Raw genomic sequence first — 20,906 nt, forward strand, 5'->3', positions numbered from 1 at the left:
TTATTCGCATTAAACACTCCCAGTTAGGGTTCAATGATAGACCTTTCTAACAACGTAGATTAGATAATTTTTTCATTCAAATTTTGAAGAGTTTATCAACCAATATTCGAAATAATTGAAGCCTGTGTATAATTTGCAGGGAGACTTTCGCATATTGATGGAGATTTTGTTTAAAATTTTCACCTCCAGGTCCTGATTTTTAAAAATAAACCCTGATAAGACGCCAATTTGTTTTTACACAAACATATGAGTTCGTGATGTGTTATATTTATTGAACAATAACTTGGACAACCGGATCTCGACTGGCTACATGAATAACAAAGTGGTTTTTCTCATCATTCCCAAAACACCTGATAGGTTATTATATGAACTATTCAACACTTCCTGGATACGTCTTTGCCAAAAACAAAAGAATATCCGACGTGGGAATGAAATCTTAAAGCACTTGTATTCTTAGAATCGCATTTTTTTTATAATTGCACAAGATGATATGGCAATTGTATCAAATCTGTCGGTTTTTTATTTGACTTGTTATTTTCCTTGTTCGATTGATTTGTACTAATGACAAATGTCATTTCTACCCAGCTAATTATCGATAAGTCGGTTAAGATAGTGTCGCCCGCGTGGATAACTGTACGGTGTGTGTGCTTTTGTAAATTGAAATGACCATTTTTTTCGCTTTTGTAGTGCTTAATGCGTTTCTTCATTATTTTTATTGGTTTGGTACTTAGCGGGTTCTGAAATTCTCGAAATTTTCCTAGGTACATCGGAAACTTGTTCCTTGATAATTCTAGCGTACAATCCGTTCGAAAAATTCCATGATAAAAGTACATTCTTCGTAATCTGTTCAAGACTCTGGGTCATAACAGCTTTGTGATGGTTCTTGGATATTTTCCGAATATTTTAGGATATTGTGATAACGATACCATAACAAAGACTCCGTATTCTACGAATTCAAATCCTATTGCAAGTTTCTATACGTGAATTTGAAGTTTTTTAACCAATTTAACATAATTTTCCGTATTGACGAAATTGTATTAATTGTTTTATTCGATTACCTACGTCGGTTAACGTTTTTTCTTCTAATCTTTCTCGGAATCGAAAACAAGTTGAAAATATTCGCGCAAAAACGATAGAATGCGTTGTTCAGACCTATCGGAAATACTCGACGAACAACAATCAGCAACAAGTCCAAAAAAATTAGCGGGACAATAAATTTCACGTAATTTCTGTTGCTAAAACTGAAAAAGAATAATTAAACAAATGAGCAAAATACAGCTTAATCGACAATTAATTGTCCGATAACATTGAAAAGGTTCTAGTTTAATTGTCATTATTGGACGTCTAGTACGTAGAAGACTCGTCGTATTGCCCAGAAATGCATCTTTTACTTTAATTCTAGAAAAATGTACAACCTTGGTGAGAACGTCTGATATACAGTATGTGCATCGGTCGGAATTCTTGCAAGACTGGTCCTGGCAGATGCTGGGAATACCCACGACAAGAACTGACGCAAACTTATACCGCATTCGACTTGTTTAAGGTTAATTAGTTGGGATTCCAGCGGGATTTTTATTGATCTAAGCGAAAAAAGATCGAAATCCTCCAAATTCACGTAAAAACTGCCTCATTGTACTTTTGATCGATAGAATTGATATCAAATAAGGACATCTAGAGGGGTATCCCCAGCATCTGGAAGGAAAATCAACGAGATGTCAATTGTAACGTGAAAGGACCAACATTTTCAGTCAATCAATGCCGAAACATTGAAAAAGCTGATAAGATGAATTGCTTCAGATATTGCGTAGAATTTTCATCTCTATCCACTTATCTAAAGCGTAAACTTAACATTTCAAGTCGTTACAATACTCATTAATTGAAATTATATGTATTTTTTCCTCGAATGGCTGCATGAAACAGTTTGTAAATTTCCAGTTTACCACCGATCTATTTTTACATAAATATCTCAACTTTGTACCTTGACACCCAACTATAGAGAAAAAGAGTTAACAATCCTGTACATATACCTATTCTGTAAGGATGAACATCGCTCATATTCTGATAGGTATAAAATTATTATTCCCCAATAATTGTTTAGCATCATTACTATATAATAACTCCTGGTTTTTATGATTTAATACATTTTTAATAAAGGCGGGTTATTAGAGTTTTTTAAAGATTATTTATTACCATACTCGTTCACACCTAACACGACAAGATTTGCTGGTTTCGCTGTACTTAAGTACACCTCGATTCTGTGATTATGACGACGTTTTAAACGGAGATTTATTGTTAATAAAAAACGAATTGATCATGAGTACTATGCCATTTGTTATTAAATCAACTGTATTATTCATTTTCAACCTAGAAATTCGAAATTTTTAGATTCTGTTCCATATTTTCGTGTGCCCTGGCCTCTACCTGTCTACGCCCATGCTAATTCGAAAACCTGACCAATGCCGATTGAAAATACGAAGATCAGTACTTCTACTATTCAAAGTTTTCCAGACACAGGATCTAAAAACGAATATTATGCCAATTCTCATTCTGCAATAAACTGCTAAGGTTTTAATGGGTATCATATATCATTCTTCTTCAAAAAGGTCAATCTGTGGTTGTGACCAACAAGGAACAACTAAGTAGGCGTAGGTACAAATATGTCCACTAAGTATTACCGGCAGAAAACGGCTGGATTTTTGTTTTATTTGAATTTATGGCCCGGCATTGTGAAAAATTGTACCATGGACCTTGGATCCTCGTAAAGTTTTTATATCCTCAAAACGGTTCATCAGAGAATGCTGTTAATGATGAGAAGACGTTAAGGATGCGGAAGACATCCATTAAGTCTTTGGTATGATTTTTGCACTGCTTTCCTTTCATCTAGATGGAAATGAGGTTCATCTTTTAAGAAATCATATGCGAAAGTTATGAAGAAAGTTGTTTGATTTGGATTTGTTTTTATCATACACTGTAGTTTTTGTGGTACCTTCTGATGGATGTTCTGACAGTATATTTATGTACGTATGTCAATCCAAGTGCCCCAAGCTACTCTATACTTAGTTTATTGCCATTTTCTTTACTTTCGTCACCAACAGATATTTCTACACTTGGATCATATAATTTCGCATATTTTTCCTATTTTTATCAGCACAATCACAGTGAATAGCAGTCATATAGCGATTTCATGTAAAAACCTCCATTTTCTAATGATAAGTTACAATCTCAGCTAAGAATTCCTAGTGCATATTTCACATGATCAAACTTATTGCGATAAACTTGGATTGGGTTATTAACATTTTAAATATTGTTATTATTGCCTGAATTATGGATTACATGTAGATCTGTTTCACAATTTTCGGCCTCTCAAAAATTTCGACGTTTTATCTTTCCCGAGTAATTGTTATTTAATTAATGTTTCGCGATAATTAGCTATAGGGGTCAGTTGGATTGGACGTTGCTTGCATAGGATCACTCCGAGGAAAATGATCGATTTTTTTTCGAAAATACGCCTTTTCATTTAGATATGCGTCATTTGTATATTTAGAAATTTATCGCAAAAATGTATTTTTGCAAAGTTGAAACCGATTGCTCAAGCTTTTGCTTGATTGGATGCATCAGGATTTAACAACATTTCTTCTCCACCGTTGGGATTACAAGACACCTTATGTGTTTATGCTTCTGAATTCTGATATTTGTATAAAATTCCCATCTCAGGAAGGATTGGGTAATGAATGCAAAAAAATGCAGAAACAACATCCGAGTAGCCAAAATTATATCTACAGGTTCACCCACTTTTTCCAAATTCGCTAAACTGGAATGGCGTTTAAATCTTTTGTCGGATAGGTTCAGGGTTGGCTAAATACACGGGGAAAAAACAGGAAATAGGATGTTTGAAGGAAATGCCGAAGTTCTGAGGTCGTCTACTCTAGTCGCTGACCGATTTTAGGTTTTCACATTGAGTCATACTCGAAAAAACTTCCAGATCTTCCAATTCAATTTTGGTTCGGTATTTTCACACCCTGTATGTTTGCCCGTATTGAATTTTGGTGTAAATAATTCGACTTTTATATGATATCTTGTCTGAAAAATGGGAATATCCCCAACAGTCTATCTACCCGGACATTTCGAAATGTGATTCATATTTTTTTTATCTTCATCGGTCCTCGACCAAAACAGGGTCATTATACGAGGCTCCCTCCTTATCGAAAAAAAACTTTTCTGCTTCCAAGTGCTTAACAGAAAAATCCGACATTTCCATATCGAAAATTCGGCGAACATTAAGGAATATAAGTAGACAACGTTAATAATGAAGTTTTTATGAATGGAACACGGTTTCGATGGTCGAAAACATTAAATAACAATCAGATCTCGATATTGTACAAGAATACGAACAATTGTAGACGATAAGGAACTGTCCAGTGATAGATTAATCTATTTGCTTATTTGATTTTCGATCGCGATTGATTAGTTTCGGAATTTGGATTCGTGACAACATTCTAATTGGGTGTCTTACACTATTGGTATTGTCTTTGGGCTATTCGAATGTTTCTCATGTTGTTAGAGTGTAATAAGACTCTTCTCTATCATTCTAGATTCTCTCTACATGCCCCTAATCGCAAAAGTCTCCTTTATTCTTTTTTATATTCTTTTCTGTTGTCTCTTCTTCGATTAGTTTACTTCTCTTTTCTTTTTATACTTAATCTCTCCTCTTCTTATCTCTCTTTCTTTTCTTTTCCTCGTCTCTTGTCTTCATATTATCCCTTCTGTTTTATCATCTTCTATTTACATAAATATAAGCATCTATATGGAGAAATATAGGCGAGATACTTTTTCACCAAGTACCAGTATTTCGAAATAGTTTTCCTTTGAATATTCAATTCCTAATGTCGAACTATCTCAGTAATGTGAAGTGTAAATGGCATGCTTGAGTGCTAAGCTCGGTATACCTACATGAAATCACCATCTGAAATTGAAATTTACACCATTACCGACAACAAAAACAAATTCTATCACAGTTCGTTGTTCAACCATTCATCCAATACTCGAAATCATCGAAGGCCTTCAAATTTCGAAAACGTTTAGATGAAAGGCGACAAAGGAAACTTTCGATCTGAAAAAAAAGCGCGTGCTTGCATTTAAAATAGGTGATATATTAAAAAAAAACAGTGACGTGGGTCACAAATTCGATTGAGTTTATGTACACAGTTTATTGTCCATTAGTATTGGCTGTTCGCATATAGTAATGATGTATGCAGAAGATATTATGGCTTCTTCTAATGTAAATCCCAGATTTATATGTGGTTAACACGATGCATGTTCTTGAATCGTTAATCTTGGATTCTGTTTAGATCAAGATAGGAGGATTTTCAAGTTCATGGATGGGTATAAACGTACACACGAAGATCAAAGTGTTTTGTCCATAATCGTGTAACAGATATTCAATGGATGATTCTTCATTCTTCTTTATGGTTTCCTGTGATCCATATCGATTTGAATGGAATGGGGATTGGGAAAAACTACAGGAAAAATTATAAAATCTATTTTCAACATTCCTGAAAATATTCCGATCCTTGAAAGTTTTTTGCTCTGCAGTGAACTACGATTAATTCGTTTGGACGCTTTTTCAGTGATTACCATTAAAACCTAGAAAAACAGTGAAAATGTGGACTTCCTACTGATAAAGTCGAATCTTCATTAGTATTTCTTCGTCAATTAACATCGCACGAATCTAATTTATCCGAGTGGTAAACAACGAGAGAAAAAAGCAAAACCAAAATTTCCAGAAACTTCTTCATCGTCAAAACCTTGGTCGGGAAAATTATTGACGTCCCGATCCGCGACCTTATTTATTTCCCTGTTCGCCCATCAATTTTTCCTTAATTGAATAATCGCCAATGCAGGTTTCGTCGAATTCGACGCGTATCATCATCAATTACGCCGGTCTTATTATTGTCATTTACCGACGAATTAACTCCTGGATGGTGAGGTGCACTCTAACATTAGATCGTTTTTATCGGGAGGTGTTACAAGATTGTTTTAAGTCGCTTCGATCGGAATCCATCATCGGAAATTGATGGTTGATGACGTTGAAGAGCAATTTCTGATAGCCATTTGTACCCTTGACAATTATCACGAACAAAAAATTTATTTCGAATTATGTTTGTTTACGAGCGCATAAAACCAAGGGATTTTTTCATGGCGTGTTTGGCAACTTTGTAAATCGATGTTTTCATACCAAACTTCTTTATCTTTACCTCAGTAGTTATAGCTGCAATTCAACCTGGAGATGGAATGGATTGAAGGGATAATAACCCTTATTTTTCAAGAAGAGGACTTTCCTGGAACTTTCAAAGTTAACGTCTCAAGAAAAACGCATGAAAAAATAATAATTCTCTGGGTTCTCTCTAAATCCTCACATTTTATCTCTCCCCTTAAATCTTCTCTTCACTTCTGTTGTTTCTTTTGCCCTCATCTTCTACATTTAGTTTATTTCTCCTCTGTTCTTGTATCCCACCCTGTTTTTCCCTTCCCATTATCTTTCCCTTTTTTCTATCATCTGTAAACTTCTTTTCTTCTTTTTACTCTTATAACTTATCTTCTGTCTTTAATTTCTTTTTTATTCCCTTATTGCTACACTAATTTCTCATATATGGAGTTTTTTGTACACACCCTTGGTGTCTCTACAATTTATAATGCAGAAGGGAAAGAAATTTTCGAATCCATTCAAAATCCTGATGGGACTTTGTGAGTTAATTTCTTAAGCTGCTTTTGGAAGAACGCATAGAGAAACAATGATTTTCATTATTTTCCTATATCATCTATAAAAATATAGTTAGACATTTCGTGTATGCAATCATTATCTAAATAAGAAACTTGGGAAAGATATGAGAGTTATAAAAATATTATAGGGGTAGAATTTTTCCTCCTGTTTTTAAAAACATTTCTGAGTTGGGAAAACAATAAGGTTAACTGCCAGATTTTATCCTCCTCAAGTCTAACCAAGTATATATCAAATAAAAACCATTTTCCCCATAAATGTAGCTTGAAAAAAATGACATACGTATAAAAAATTGTTATAGGTTTCTCTCTCTGATTACCAAGTACCAGAAAAAAGAATTTAAGTGGCAAAATCACTCAAAAAACAAAGCAACATTCCGAATTTTCAATCAGTCGATCTCTTGAAAGAACAAAACATCCAATTCCATCGAATTCTAAATGTAAATTGTGAAGGAAAATCAATTCTCAATGATTCACACCAACGATCATTATTCTCCTAGCGTACTTCCTACAGTATCCACACGATCATAAGGTGGGAAAATCTGATTTTCCATTTCCCGAGCCGTCCCAAAACCAAAAAAAAAACGTCAGTGGGCTGCGATAATTTTGAGTAGAGGTGGGGGATGTCAAGAACGGATTGGAAGCGCGTAGTTGGTGGTGAAAGTTGATATAAAGAGCTCAGAAAATCAAAGTTTACCTACTCGACTACTAAATCTGTGTGGTACGCCATCTCTCGTGATTTTCAGACACGCGCCTGTGTTTCGCTCGCATTTTCGTGGTGTTTTGTGGTGATTTTACCTGTGTCAACCCTGAATTTGGATTTGGTTCCCGATTTTTCGACTTTTCAAAGTGAGTCTCATTCATGGATGTCGGTTTTTTTGTGTTTCCACGAGTGCAATGTCGATTGAATGCGGTGAAAAGTCTAGCATGATTTTTTTTAGTTTTTAAGTGTAAATAATGAATTTAACGAAAAGGGATGCTTGTATGCAACGATTCGATAAATTTTCTCCAGAATCAAACCTTTTTCTATTGGTTCAAACTTCAAAATTCAAACCGTTTCAAATTTTGTGTTGGATTTTTTTTAATACGACAATTTCTTAGTTCTTTCCCATTTAGCTATAAATACACACTGCAATTTCTCAATGAAATAAAATCAGAGCTGTCTCCAAAAATTATTAATCTTCATTGTATTAATTTTTAAATGAGTGAAAAGAATCAAATAAGTAGGCATAAAAAAATATTGGAAGATTGCTAAATTAACTTCTATCACTTTTTACATTTTGATTATCAAGATTCAATGGGTGAAAATGAGCTATAATAGGCACTGTAGAAAAAGGGAAAAATGAATTGATCTTGTTGCAATGTTAATCTGCTCAAATTTTCATAAAATTATTGATCCAATTTTATTTGGAGAACCATGATCAAAGTGTCAAACTACCTATATAATATATGATCTTCGTAAACAACAATTACTTATTGGTTAAAAGCGATTTTTCGTGTTAATTTGAATTTCAAACCATTCGTGTTCTAGTAGAGACCTCGAAATCTGTACACTTTTCATGTTCTTGCATTAATTGACTAATTTCAAACGAACGTCAACAACCGTGATCAAAACAGACGACAACGAAGATAATGATAACTTTGTCAGCGGAATTTCGCAACTCCCGTATGCAAATCCGGCCAGATTTACGGCCGCGTCGTTCAAAACATCCCAATCTCGAGGATCATTACCGCTGCACTGTGTTTTATCGATTCGGTACAAAAATGCGGTCGTTCTTGTCACATTTTCTCGCCGGTTCTAAAATATCTAAGTAAACGAAAAAAATGAGGGTCGTCCAGGCTGGATCTATCCGAGTTTAAGGATTTCTTCTATGGTAAACAACAGTTTTTGCATCGAATTAAACGAGCCTTACCGGTTCTCGCGAAATCTAGGGGATTCAGCCCCGGTCGAATTGACGGACATGTAGAATTCGCTTTGTTTTGAAGCGAGGAATGAAAAACCGAGTTGTTATTCTAATTTAATCTTGCTCTGGACCAGTGTCACGTGAAATGGTCGTTACCAAATTACGAAATGTAAATGTCTTCCTAATTCAGCTACTTTTCCGGGTCTATTCTAGCAGATCATGATCTGCTGTATTGAATTACTACCTCATTTCTTGGGTGAATCATGGATTGACCACGGTAGAGGTCAGTAGTTAATTATTTGTACGCAATTGGGAAATAAGCAAGAAGTCGACTATTAGGTAGTTTTCCATCGGTATAGAACATTCGAGAATCGCTGATGGAAGAAAACGCTTTATTGTCCTTGATCGGGGATCTGCATTTGTCAATCGAATTACCGATTCCGAAAGTAATTATGCAATGCTCACAATTTGTTACTTACGCCTGCTATACTCATATTAGCGGTAATTCGTCAGATTTGCAATAATTTATTGCACACCTTAGGCTTTAGATTTGCTCGTTGAACTAAGTTCTTGATAGAGCGTTTCTTAGCTGTAAACATACGTAAAATTCTCCAATTCCAATGACATTTAATTGCAAATTTTGCAATTTTAATTGCAAATTCAAAAATTTATATTGAGCTGAGACGAATGAGCGTCATAGGCACCTATAAGATTCAGCCTATATGAATTAATTGCACAGAAATTTGGTCGTTACTTATATCAAAATACAATGCACGATATATTATTGTACATCCAGTCTCAACCGATAAGGATTACAAGATTTATTGAGAATGGCGTGTTTTAATTGTTTCAAAAACAATTAAATTAGAAACAGCAAATAATTTAATTGTAATTAATTCGCCCGCTTTGATAGAGTTATAAGCGAACATGTTTTGGAATTGTTCACAATTGGACCTGGAGTTCGATTGGTCACGAAGGTCAAAACATTACAATAACTCACCCAATTTGCAATTAATTTAAGGCACCTTTCAATCGGGCATCCGAAGTTAATTAATTCAAAATTAGAAGATAAAGCAGAACGTTGGGAATTTATTCAGTTATTCTCATGAATTCTTAATAATTGCTAATTTTCTTTGTTTTAACTTCTTCTATTCTTGACCTAACATCAGCTGATGGGAAATACCATTAAAAAAACTAGAAAACCCAGTTTTTTAGGAAACGGAACTACTTCCTCATCCTCAACATATATCACCTTAGACAAAAACTTCCCATATCATAAAAATTAAAATTAGAACTGCATATAAATTTGATAAACTAATATGGACTCTACCTGTAATATTTGAGAGCCTCTACACATTGACAAGCGTCTTGAAAACACTCATAAAACATTCCACAGATTAAAAAATAAGGAAATAATCCACATCCCGATCTTGCATATCCCCCAGCGTTCAAAGATTACCATCTCGAACTGTTCCGGTTGAAATACTCGCCTATTTAATCGACATTGCACTTGAAAATATACAAGGTGACCCCCAAATTACACCCCGCAATCCTAAACAGGAACACAGTATACAGTGGGTGCATCCAAACACATCCTGAAGACCTTACAAGATGAAGGACATACAAAGGTTATGGGACAAATTGGTCGGTGGTACTTACGACGTGGTCAACACCAGCTCCAAGTTCAAATCTTGCCCCAGCAAAGACCAGGCTAGCGTAGAAAAGGCCCGTGCTAGGACTGGTGGTAACAGAAAGTGTGAGTAAGAGTTTTTTGGTAAGGGTGGTGGTGGTTTTCCCATTTGGTTCATCTTCACCAGACACTGCATTTGGTAGAGCTACTGCTACTCAGTCTCTTTTGAAATGCTACGAATCACAGTCCAGTTTTGGACTCCGTTTTCCACAAGTCCTTTGGTGGTCAATTATACCCTTACCAAAGACACTTTGTGGACATTTTTTCCTAGAGGAATCCACAAACGACCTTCACCAGACACTGACGTTTGGTAGAGCTACTGCTACTCAGTTTCTTTTGAAATGCTTCGAATTACAGTCCAGTTTTGGACTCCATTTTCCACAAGTCCTTTGGTGTTCAATTATACCCTCACCAAAGACACTTTGTGGACATTTTTTCCTAGAGGAATCTCTAGAGGAATCCACAAACGACCTTCACCAGACACTGACGTTTGGTAGAGCTACTGCTACTCAGTTTCTTTTGAAATTCTTCGAATTACAGTCCAGTTTTGGACTCCATTTTCCACAAGTCCTCTGGTGGTCAATTATACCCTTACCAAAGACACTTTGTGGACATTTTTTCCTAGAGGAATCTCTAGAGGAATCCACAAACGACCTTCACCAGACACTGAAGTTTGGTAGAGCTACTGCTACTCAGTTTCTTTTGAAATGCTTCGAATTACAGTCCAGTTTTGGACTCCATTTTCCACAAGTCCTTTGGTGTTCAATTATACCCTCACCAAAGACACTTTGTGGACATTTTTTCCTAGAGGAATCTCTAGAGGAATCCACAAACGACCTTCACCAGACACTGACGTTTGGTAGAGCTACTGCTACTCAGTTTCTTTTGAAATGCTTCGAATTACAGTCCAGTTTTGGACTCCATTTTCCACAAGTCCTTTGGTGTTCAATTATACCCTCACCAAAGACACTTTGTGGACATTTTTTCCTAGAGGAATCTCTAGAGGAATCCACAAACGACCTTCACCAGACACTAACGTTTGGTAGAGCTACTGCTACTCAGTTTCTTTTGAAATGCTTCGAATTACAGTGCAGTTTTGGACTCCATTTTCCACAAGTCCTTTGGTGTTCAATTATACCCTCACCAAAGACACTTTGTGGACATTTTTTCCTAGAGGAATCTCTAGAGGAATCCACAAACGACCTTCACCAGACACTGAAGTTTGGTAGAGCTACTGCTACTCAGTTTCTTTTGAAATGCTTCGAATTACAGTCCAGTTTTGGACTCCATTTTCCACAAGTCCTTTGGTGTTCAATTATACCCTTACCAAAGACACTTTGTGGACATTTTTTCCTAGAGGAATCTCTAGAGGAATCCACAAACGACCTTCACCAGACACTGAAGTTTGGTAGAGCTACTGCTACTCAGTTTCTTTTGAAATGCTTCGAATTACAGTCCAGTTTTGGACTCCATTTTCCACAAGTCCTTTGGTGTTCAATTATACCCTTACCAAAGACACTTTGTGGACATTTTTTCCTAGAGGAATCCACAAACGACCTTCACCAGACACTGACGTTTGGTAGAGCTACTGCTACTCAGTTTCTTTTGAAATGCTTCGAATTACAGTGCAGTTTTGGACTCCATTTTCCACAAGTCCTTTGGTGTTCAATTATACCCTTACCAAAGACACTTTGTGGACATTTTTTCCTAGAGGAATCTCTAGAGGAATCCACAAACGACAAGTAGGTGGTATAAAGGAAGAAAGTGATGGATCAACAAAGGTTTTGTAACATCTACCTGAGACACCATCTGTAAACACATCTCTGGTCGGTTCAACATCCCACTTGCGCAATTCTGTCAACGATCCTTGTGCCAACAGCTTCTAGAAAGAATCGATTAGGACATGCCACTAACCGATTACCCAAAACCAACCTTGGCGACCAGTTCTTCGACCCATTTGCGATGTTTTTCGAACCCTGAGGTCAAAACCGCGAATTTCGAAGGATCCGTGACAGTGACACAGAAAGATGGGATACCATTGAGGGGAGATAACGAGTTCAATGATCCTTTCTGTTTCGATAAGATGGACTGATAAGAGAGTACGAACTGGTAGATTGTGTCCAGATATTAGTGTGTTGTCGAAATTGGTTGTAATGTAACATTCAAGGTTTAATCGAGTCGATAATCTTGACCTAGGCAATGGATCCGTGATTCATCGCACGAAATTCATATCTACTTTCACCTTTTATTTCGGTTATTTCCCACAATTTCAAGCAGGAAACTTCTTCATCATTTTCTTGAATATATCCTGTCTTAGAAACGCCTAAACCTTGTATGAGAGATTATTCTACATCCTCCAGTTCTTGAAAAACTAGACGACGGAAATAACATCAACATTTCTCCTTTTTTTATCTCTAATAAATGGAATCCTTGAGAATTCGCGGAAATACAGAGAGGGTTAACCTTTGTTTTGACGCGACAAGGAATTATTGTCGTCTAGGATTGCGATAAAAACTCTGGTCGGGAATCTACACATTAAGCCCCCTCGTTTTCCAGACTCGGTCATTGCGGATCGTAACTGCAAATGGGCGTCCTTGGTTTTGATTGTGTCTCAGAAATCCCAGCGTAGGTACTGCAAAGAATCCATTCATGCAAATTGATGATTGATTGTGATGAAAATGCCGATAGATGGGATGATTCGTGAATGTAAACGATCCTTGATTGGCAATTCACGTATTACAGTTATGGATTGTGTTGTAAATGCCTCAATAATTATTGTTCTCATTGTTTACATTGAATGGTGTTGAACTTCGACGTCATACTGATGCTTGATTTCGATTTCATCTCCTCATTCTCCCTGTAAGAGACACTGTGCATCCAAATTCACATTTAATGAAAAATTTTCGAATATTTCTTTGAAATAATGACAACCGCTATTGTTATGGTTTTCAGCATATCTATTTTAATATCCCAGAACATTTTAACACAAGAAAACTGATATATTACATTTATTTGATACCGTGGTCCACAGCAACGTGATGCAGTGTTGAAAAAATCGTTATTTTGAAAAAAAAAGACATTTCCGCAAGGGAAAGATGTTTTTAATTCTTTCAGAGTGCTCATTGCTCGAATTGAAGGAAAACATCCGTGTTCTTAGCGAAATTCCTCAATAACCAACAACATCCATATACTATTATGATTATAATGATCGCTAGAGCTTAAATTTGCACGGTCCGGAGGAGGCGAAGCAAGTTCTTAAAAAAAAGAGCAGTCTCAAACAGGTTCACGTTCCATCGACGGGTCTCTGGGTTTTCCCCGTAACTGTCTTATTGTAGATAGCCAATCCACGCCGAAAAAAAATATACAAGATCCACATATTCCACCAGACTGCGGTCAGGTGAAATTGATGGCTGGGTGGAGCGGATATTGACAGTTGGCCGATAATAATTGGTGAAGGATCAATTTTTTGCGTCGACATCATCATCATCTCAACCTACTTGTGTCTGCTAGGTTATTAAATATCAAAGTGGTATACTTATTCAACTAAATATAATTCGCAGAAAAGTTGCCATAAAGTTGATCATCTTTCGAGAAATTTCTAATCCGATTTGAGAAAAGACTTTTATAAATAACTGTTGAAATTGAAGATTACTCCCATGAAAAACCTCGTTTTGTGAATTTCTGAACAATTTTTACATTGTTTCATCTCTTCTTCTAGGGGCCATCAGTTTTGCAGTTCTTGGTATAGCTTCTTTCATCTCCGGACTAATGATTTTCATCATAAACCCCTATGATCTCATCTACAGATACGTAAGTAAAACTTTTTGATTCAATAAACCCCCATCTTCATTTAACATCGATAAACAATTAAAGACTATTCTTTTTTGCAGAAAATAATATTTGGAGATAAGGGTGAAGTTTTTGAACTCTGGAGAGTGCCCCCAGTGGATCTGTATCTTCGCGTATTCCTTTGGAATATAACCAACAAGGAAGAGTACATGAATGGCACCGATGATAAGTTGAAGTTACAAGAAGTTGGTCCATACGTTTACAAGTAAGTAAAACTTGTGTCATTACCAACATTTTCCATATTTTGGTGCCTTGAACTGAACCATGTGAAACTCCAGATGTAACTGCATGAAAATCAGGTCTATTTGCATCATTTCCCAAATATTTATTCGAGTCATTCATCCAATTTGAAACATTTCAAACGTTGTTTATACAAACTGTAAGAATTGATCCAAAGCAAACAGAAAGTACACTGACTTGTAGAAATTGTTCCACTGTGTGCTCTTAAATTTTACGAAATCTTACGTTTTCACGACGTGTGAATTTTCGTAACTGATTGCTTCGTTTGAAAAAATGCAACGATATGTAGATATTACATATTTATTTCAAGATTCAGTGAAGCAGGTCTCAATCCAAGTGGAGAAAAAATTACCTGAAGCAAAAGATTCTTTGGACTGAAAAATGGAAATGAAGCAATGGTATTCATGAGCCTGAACAAGTTTTTGATTGGATTAAGATCCAGTCATGTTTAAGGCACCAAAAAACTATATTTCAACCATGATAGTTTGTGATTTTTGCCAACTAATTTATGGAATAAATTTCGAGCTTGTTTACCAGTTAATTTGAACGTTTCATATTTCATTTTAACAACTCGAAATTGAATATTTTATAAGCTCTTTGAAGAGAATTAAACTTCAGTGAGATCCTCGTTAACAATATATTAAAAGTTCCGTTATTTCTTCATTCAAACCTATACTTCAGCCTCTCATTCACTGTTTGCTTTATTGTTATTCGATATGAATGAGAATATAGTGTCAGTTGTAGCGGTAGATAGAGTAGGTACCTTGACTAAACAGGTAAATGACTCTGTAATTACAATAGCTCTTGGAAAACCTGTCAAAAAATCGCAAAAGACTAATGAGAGAAATTAATGAACATCATTAATCATTAACTTGGCTACCAAATTGCGAAAAAGTTAAGCAGAAATGATCGAAACGAAAAAAAATGGATTAGTAATCAATTTCTATATTTTTGTTATGTATGTTTAATAATTCTTTGCCCATATTGATAAGCTGTTTTTTGGGAAATTCATTCAAATAGATAAGTGTTGTTATCGTCGTGTATGTTTGCATATTTTTTCTTCAAATACACAAACATCAATTTCGATGATCTGTCGTTTTTCAGGCTGTAATCTTCACAAATCGATGTTTAATTTTCACAAGAGTTCAAACGTTAATTCATGATCATTTTGTAGGTATCGTTAATTGATTAATGTCCTTGTTTCTTCCACGCAGAAAATTATTAGCAGGACCTTTATTCTTCGATTTAAAAATGATATTATAACCCGGACATTTGTCCATTTAAACATTCAAGTCGTTTAAGTTGATTATTCCACTGCTCATTTGCATAGATTCTCGATTATTTATGTTCTATTCCTCCTTCCGCGTTTTTTCGTTTCGCTCTCTCGGAGATTATTAGGTCGAAATTGATAATTGCATCTCTTCTAAATGGATCGGATGCTGCAGCACGATTACTGTAACGACAAAAGTGATAACAGATTTAGAGAATCCCGGTTTCGCGATGAAATTGGAACAATTTTGATAGGAGAGTAGGCAGATATGAATTCCTGATTATTTTTCACTATTCTCTTCGTCTTTTTTATCATATGAAATATTCCTACTGGATTTATCTGAAAGTTTCTTGTTTTTCTTTGCTTTTCTTCGCGATTTTCAATCTCATAAAATCCTCATTTTGCAGGGAACTTATGACGCATGAAAATGTAACCTTTAACGACAACTTCACCGTCTCTGCCATACCGAGTCATCCGTTGGTTTTCGTGCCAGAAATGTCAGAGGGAAGACTCGAAAACGACACGATGATTTTGCCCAACATAGCCCTTTTGGTAAGTTCGAATTTTGGTCGACAATCTTTGTTTTATGAGCTTTTTTCTCACTCAATCTAACCTAACCCACCTAATCTAACCTAGCCCCAGCCTAACCTAATCTATCCTAACCTAATCTAACCTAGCCCTAGCCTAACCTAATCAAACCTAATCTATCCTAACCTAATCTAACCTAGCCCTAGCCTAACCTAATCTATCCCAATCTATCCTAACCTAATCTAACCTAGCCCTAGCCTGACCTAATCAAACCTAATCTATCATAACCTAATCTAACCTAGCCCTAGCCTGACCTAATCAAACCTAATCTATCATAACCTATCCCTAGCCTAACCTAATCAAACCTAATCTATCCTAACCTAATCTAACCTATCCCTAGCCTTACCTAATCAAACCTAATCTATCCTAACCTTATCTAACCTAGCCCTAGCCTAACCTAATCTACCCCAATCTATCCTAACCTATCCTAAACTAACCTAATCTGGCCTGACCTATGTCATCTTGGCCTTTCATATAGCTAATCTAAAAACCCTTCAGTATTTCAATAAACCACACCTGTAGTTTCATGAAAAACTGCTCTAACGTCATATTTTCAACACCAACCGAAGAAATAGTATCGTAATTGAAATTTTTCTTGTGACATTTCGTAACAGCCAACAACAACCAGCCAATTTTTCAACAAATTCACAATCCAAGTTTATAGTGTTTTTCCTCGAATTGGAAATATTGCGACCGCAAATACCAACAACGTACATCGATTACATAACCTCAAACTTAAGAACATTCTAGAGCCGGCACAGTCTGTGGCAATGAAAGTGAGAGTTCTGGTAGATTCAAAAAGACCAGTACGTCTTTATCAACATAAGCATATCGTAGGAAAGTAAAAGTTAAAACGTATGTCTTGCATTCGTTGAACTTGAAATCGGCGAAATTGGGTATTGGGGTCGCACTGTGTTATTGATGGATTAACTGTGTGAAATTACGCGAATAGGAAGAATTTTAAATGTTCGTGGAAATGATGGTTCAGTTCAGTTGAGATCCAGAGGTATTTTTCGTGGAACACTTCGATTTAAAAGGTCGATCGGGTTAGAATCTGGAGAATTAGGCGGCCGTACCAAGGTTTTCCACGTTTATCCATCAGGAATGGGCATTTTTCGAGCTCCTATGCCCAACCAGATTCAACCCCTAATTGTGAACGTTTTCGTACCAAATTTAACCCAGTTATCTCTTGTGGTTTTCGAGAAACTCTTAAACGAAAGCCGGGATCGATAATTTTCAAAGATTCGTATCCGTGGAATCAAACAGGCCCGTCTTCATGAGTCTCTCCTAATTTTTACACGCAGACGATAAATTTGAGCCAAATCTCCCGGTCTAACCCAAGAAACCTGCTCTTGTTGACTTCACTTCTAATAATACACCAGTCCACCGATGAATTCGTGATTGTATCCGCCAAAAAAAACCGATAAATTCGTTTTGACGCCCGTAAAACGGGGAAACTTTACGAAGACTCTCGCGGAGACTTTAACGATGGGTTAAGCGCGAAACCTTCGGATAAAATTTCGCTATTTGTGACAATCTAGGATCGGTATCTTGGAAACTGTTATAGTTAAAGCGTTGAAAATTTTTGTGTATATTAGTTATTCATGTAGCATCGTCTTTATCACCTAAAAATTGATGATTTTATGTTTGTTCGTTCGAAATTTTGAGCTAAACGTAGTGTAGTTGTGATTTTGATGTAAATAGGCTGAAAAAACGGGATATACCGTGTGTTACGTATTGAAAAGCAACTGGAATCATTTCAGTGAAAGTTTTTCGTCGAATTATCATGAAAAAAAACATGTTCAATTGGTCATTTTCGATTTTTGAATGATAAACTCAAGGGGCAGTATATTAGTGGATTTTTAGAATTTTCGGTGTACAAAATAGAGAGAACAGATGGATTTCAACGAAACCTCATCCTCGTTCAGTTGAACCGGATCATATCAAGGAGATGACCCGTTTTTTTTCTGATTAATCGCAAGGATCTTCTCAAATAGGAATTGAAGCGATGATGCAGTTATTTTCTTATCGTTCGAAAACTTGAACTCTCAACCTCCGTTTAAATTAAAATTGAGCCGACCAATTAGCGAAAACATGTCGTAATATGTATACAATCGCGAAGAGTTAAAAAAATTGACCCGAAAGACCTCAAAGTAGGATTATCGATTCAGAATTCTGTTTTTATAAATTGTTACGCCTTCCTTTACATTGATTCTAAAAAATATCATAAAAGTCTATCTAGTTTTTTCGATTTTTCCCCAATTAATTGGTGTTATCCAAATTCCTCAAAAAAAATCTGGAATTCAGGATTCTACTCAATTTCCTCAAAGTAAACGCAATCTATCGATGTTGTTGTGTTCATTCACCTCCATGTTCATCGAAAAGTATACGAATCCGATCGAGATAAATGAATCATGAACAAACAACCTCTTTTCTAGGTATTTCTCATTCTGATACCTCATTATATAACCAGTGACCAATATAGGAATTAATGCAATATTGCAGAATGCAGTTTCTAATTGCAGAGCACTGAAACGTTGGAATTTTGGTTTCGGACAATATTGTTCAATTATGCATAAAAATTATTAAAATAAGTCCTTAACTATTTCTTGTTTTCCTCAATTTTCAACCCTCGAAATAAGAGTAAAAGGAAGGTAGATCTTTGGCCAAATCATCGAGTTGTTTCAGGGAATTTCTTGTGGTCGATTTAAATAAATAATCGCTATTGAAAATACAAATTCTTCATCCAAAAATAGCGATATTAAAGAGGATTCTGAAGCACTAAATCCTACCAAACCTAATACCGAAATATATACAAGGTGACCTTCACTCCTCCCCACTGTTTAACATTAAACAATTAGCATATTTTAATAAAATTCCTATATTGAAAAAATCGGTAGATATGAGCAATTTTACTCCCAAATCTCGAAACCAGACGGTGAAAAAAATTCGACGATGATTCACGGTTAAAAGAAGGTGTTACCACGATGATAAAATTAATATTTCATTCTCCAAATTGATTATTATTAGACCGTAGGGACCGGCATATTTTTCGAGAATCGACACAAAAAACGTTCAGGAAATTATTGTTTTGAATTTTTTCAATCACGATTAGCTATTAAAACGATTGTTTAGCCTTCAACGCCGTATAATTTTAGTGAAATGCATCAGGAATTTCAGGAAAATATTTCCTTGTTCGTTAACAAAGCAAGAATTATTTCATATCATATGATTTTGAAAAGATAAATAGAATACTTAAATCATATTAAAATATTTGTCATTTTTCGTTCAAAATATGTGTTAATTGGATGAAAATTTCCAGAGATTGACAAAGAAAAAACGAATACCTATATTTCATAGGCATAATTTAACATCACACTTTGATGAGCAAATAAGTCCAACGGTTGATAGAGAATTCACAATAAAAATTACGACAAGTATAATGATGTAACTGATTATCCTATAAGCAATAAGTATTTTCACACCACTATACGATAGAAAGGTGATTATTATTGAAGAAGACGCAAACAAAGAGGATTGCAATCATCAATAGCGAAATTTTCAGACCTTAACTGTATAAGATCAGCTGTTTCTCTTGATTACGAAAGTTTGCAATCTCGATTTGCAAACATGAGATTGATTGAATCGAATTGTTGTTGGATAGATATAGGTCAGTTCCAACGACTACAGGGTGCGTCAAAAACTATTTTGATATAGCTACAGACAGCTTAAAAAAAGGATATTTCAATTTTTATCTAGCATACCAACAAATTTAACAATAAATCGGTGTATGAACGAATATTTAGTTGCTAAAAATTTAAAAGGGGTCTTTCCTGATGCTGGGATATTTCCTATATTTTTTTTAACAGTGCCTGCTTGAATACAGCTCCCAAAATATGGCGCCTGAGAAGCCATTTCTAATTTTTTCCGTATGGAACCAGAAAACTGACAAAAATTAAATTACCCAGATATTCTGGAAGCTAGAGGAAACTTAAAAAAAAGTGGTGTTCCCTACAATTCCAAGGGGTAGAAAAAAACCACCTCTGAAATTTGTTTCTCAAGAAACTTTTCCTTATTCACATCATAGCAGTGAACTTTCGTTCCTTTTTTCCTAACTTGCCAGTGTCCACCTCTACTGTTAGTACTCTGGTGGTGTGAGAACCCGGGGGGTGCAGAAAGCACTCGGAGGTGAACCACCGTGTTTCTGTGTGGTTTTGCTTGAATCTCCAACCCTGCGGATCCCCCTATCTTTTCTCTCAACTCACTCCCTGAACTAGGCACCTTTGCATCCTTATTTGTGTGTAATTTCGAGAAAAAACTCCAAGTTGTGTGAAGTAGATTGTTCCTATTTCACCTTTTGCACTGTAATTTTCCTTTTTCTGATTTATTTTCACTGTAATTTTCCTTTTTCTGATTTATTTTATATCCCTGTGAATCTGTGGACTTTTAGAGTTATATATTATTATGGGAGCGAGAGGAAAATAAAAAGTGGGGTCTCCTTCAATTCGAAAGGGTAGAAAAAGCTAGTTTCACAAGAAACTTTTCCTTATTCACATCATAGCAGTGAACTTTCGTTCCTTTTTTCCTA

General features: G+C 35.6%; 1 protein-coding gene across 3 annotated transcripts in view; it reads left to right on the forward strand.

Annotated features, from left to right (window-relative positions):
- The window catches only part of LOC123320235 (scavenger receptor class B member 1), a 28,052-nt gene that overhangs the window by 2,144 nt on the left and 5,002 nt on the right, over positions 1 to 20,906 (forward strand). For 2 of the 3 annotated variants that reach the window (XM_044907485.1, XM_044907484.1), the window contains exons 2-4: positions 14,090 to 14,181; positions 14,262 to 14,425; positions 16,138 to 16,282. In XM_044907485.1, the coding sequence (XP_044763420.1) occupies positions 14,090 to 14,181; positions 14,262 to 14,425; positions 16,138 to 16,282 (401 nt within the window). Of the gene's footprint in view, positions 1 to 7,466; positions 7,627 to 10,241; positions 10,438 to 14,089; positions 14,182 to 14,261; positions 14,426 to 16,137; positions 16,283 to 20,906 lie in introns of those variants that run through there. The other variant, XM_044907483.1, reaches the window with a different exon arrangement.

Source organism: Coccinella septempunctata, chromosome 9, assembly GCF_907165205.1.
Source record: "Coccinella septempunctata chromosome 9, icCocSept1.1, whole genome shotgun sequence".
In the NCBI taxonomy this organism is placed as follows: domain Eukaryota; kingdom Metazoa; phylum Arthropoda; class Insecta; order Coleoptera; family Coccinellidae; genus Coccinella; species Coccinella septempunctata.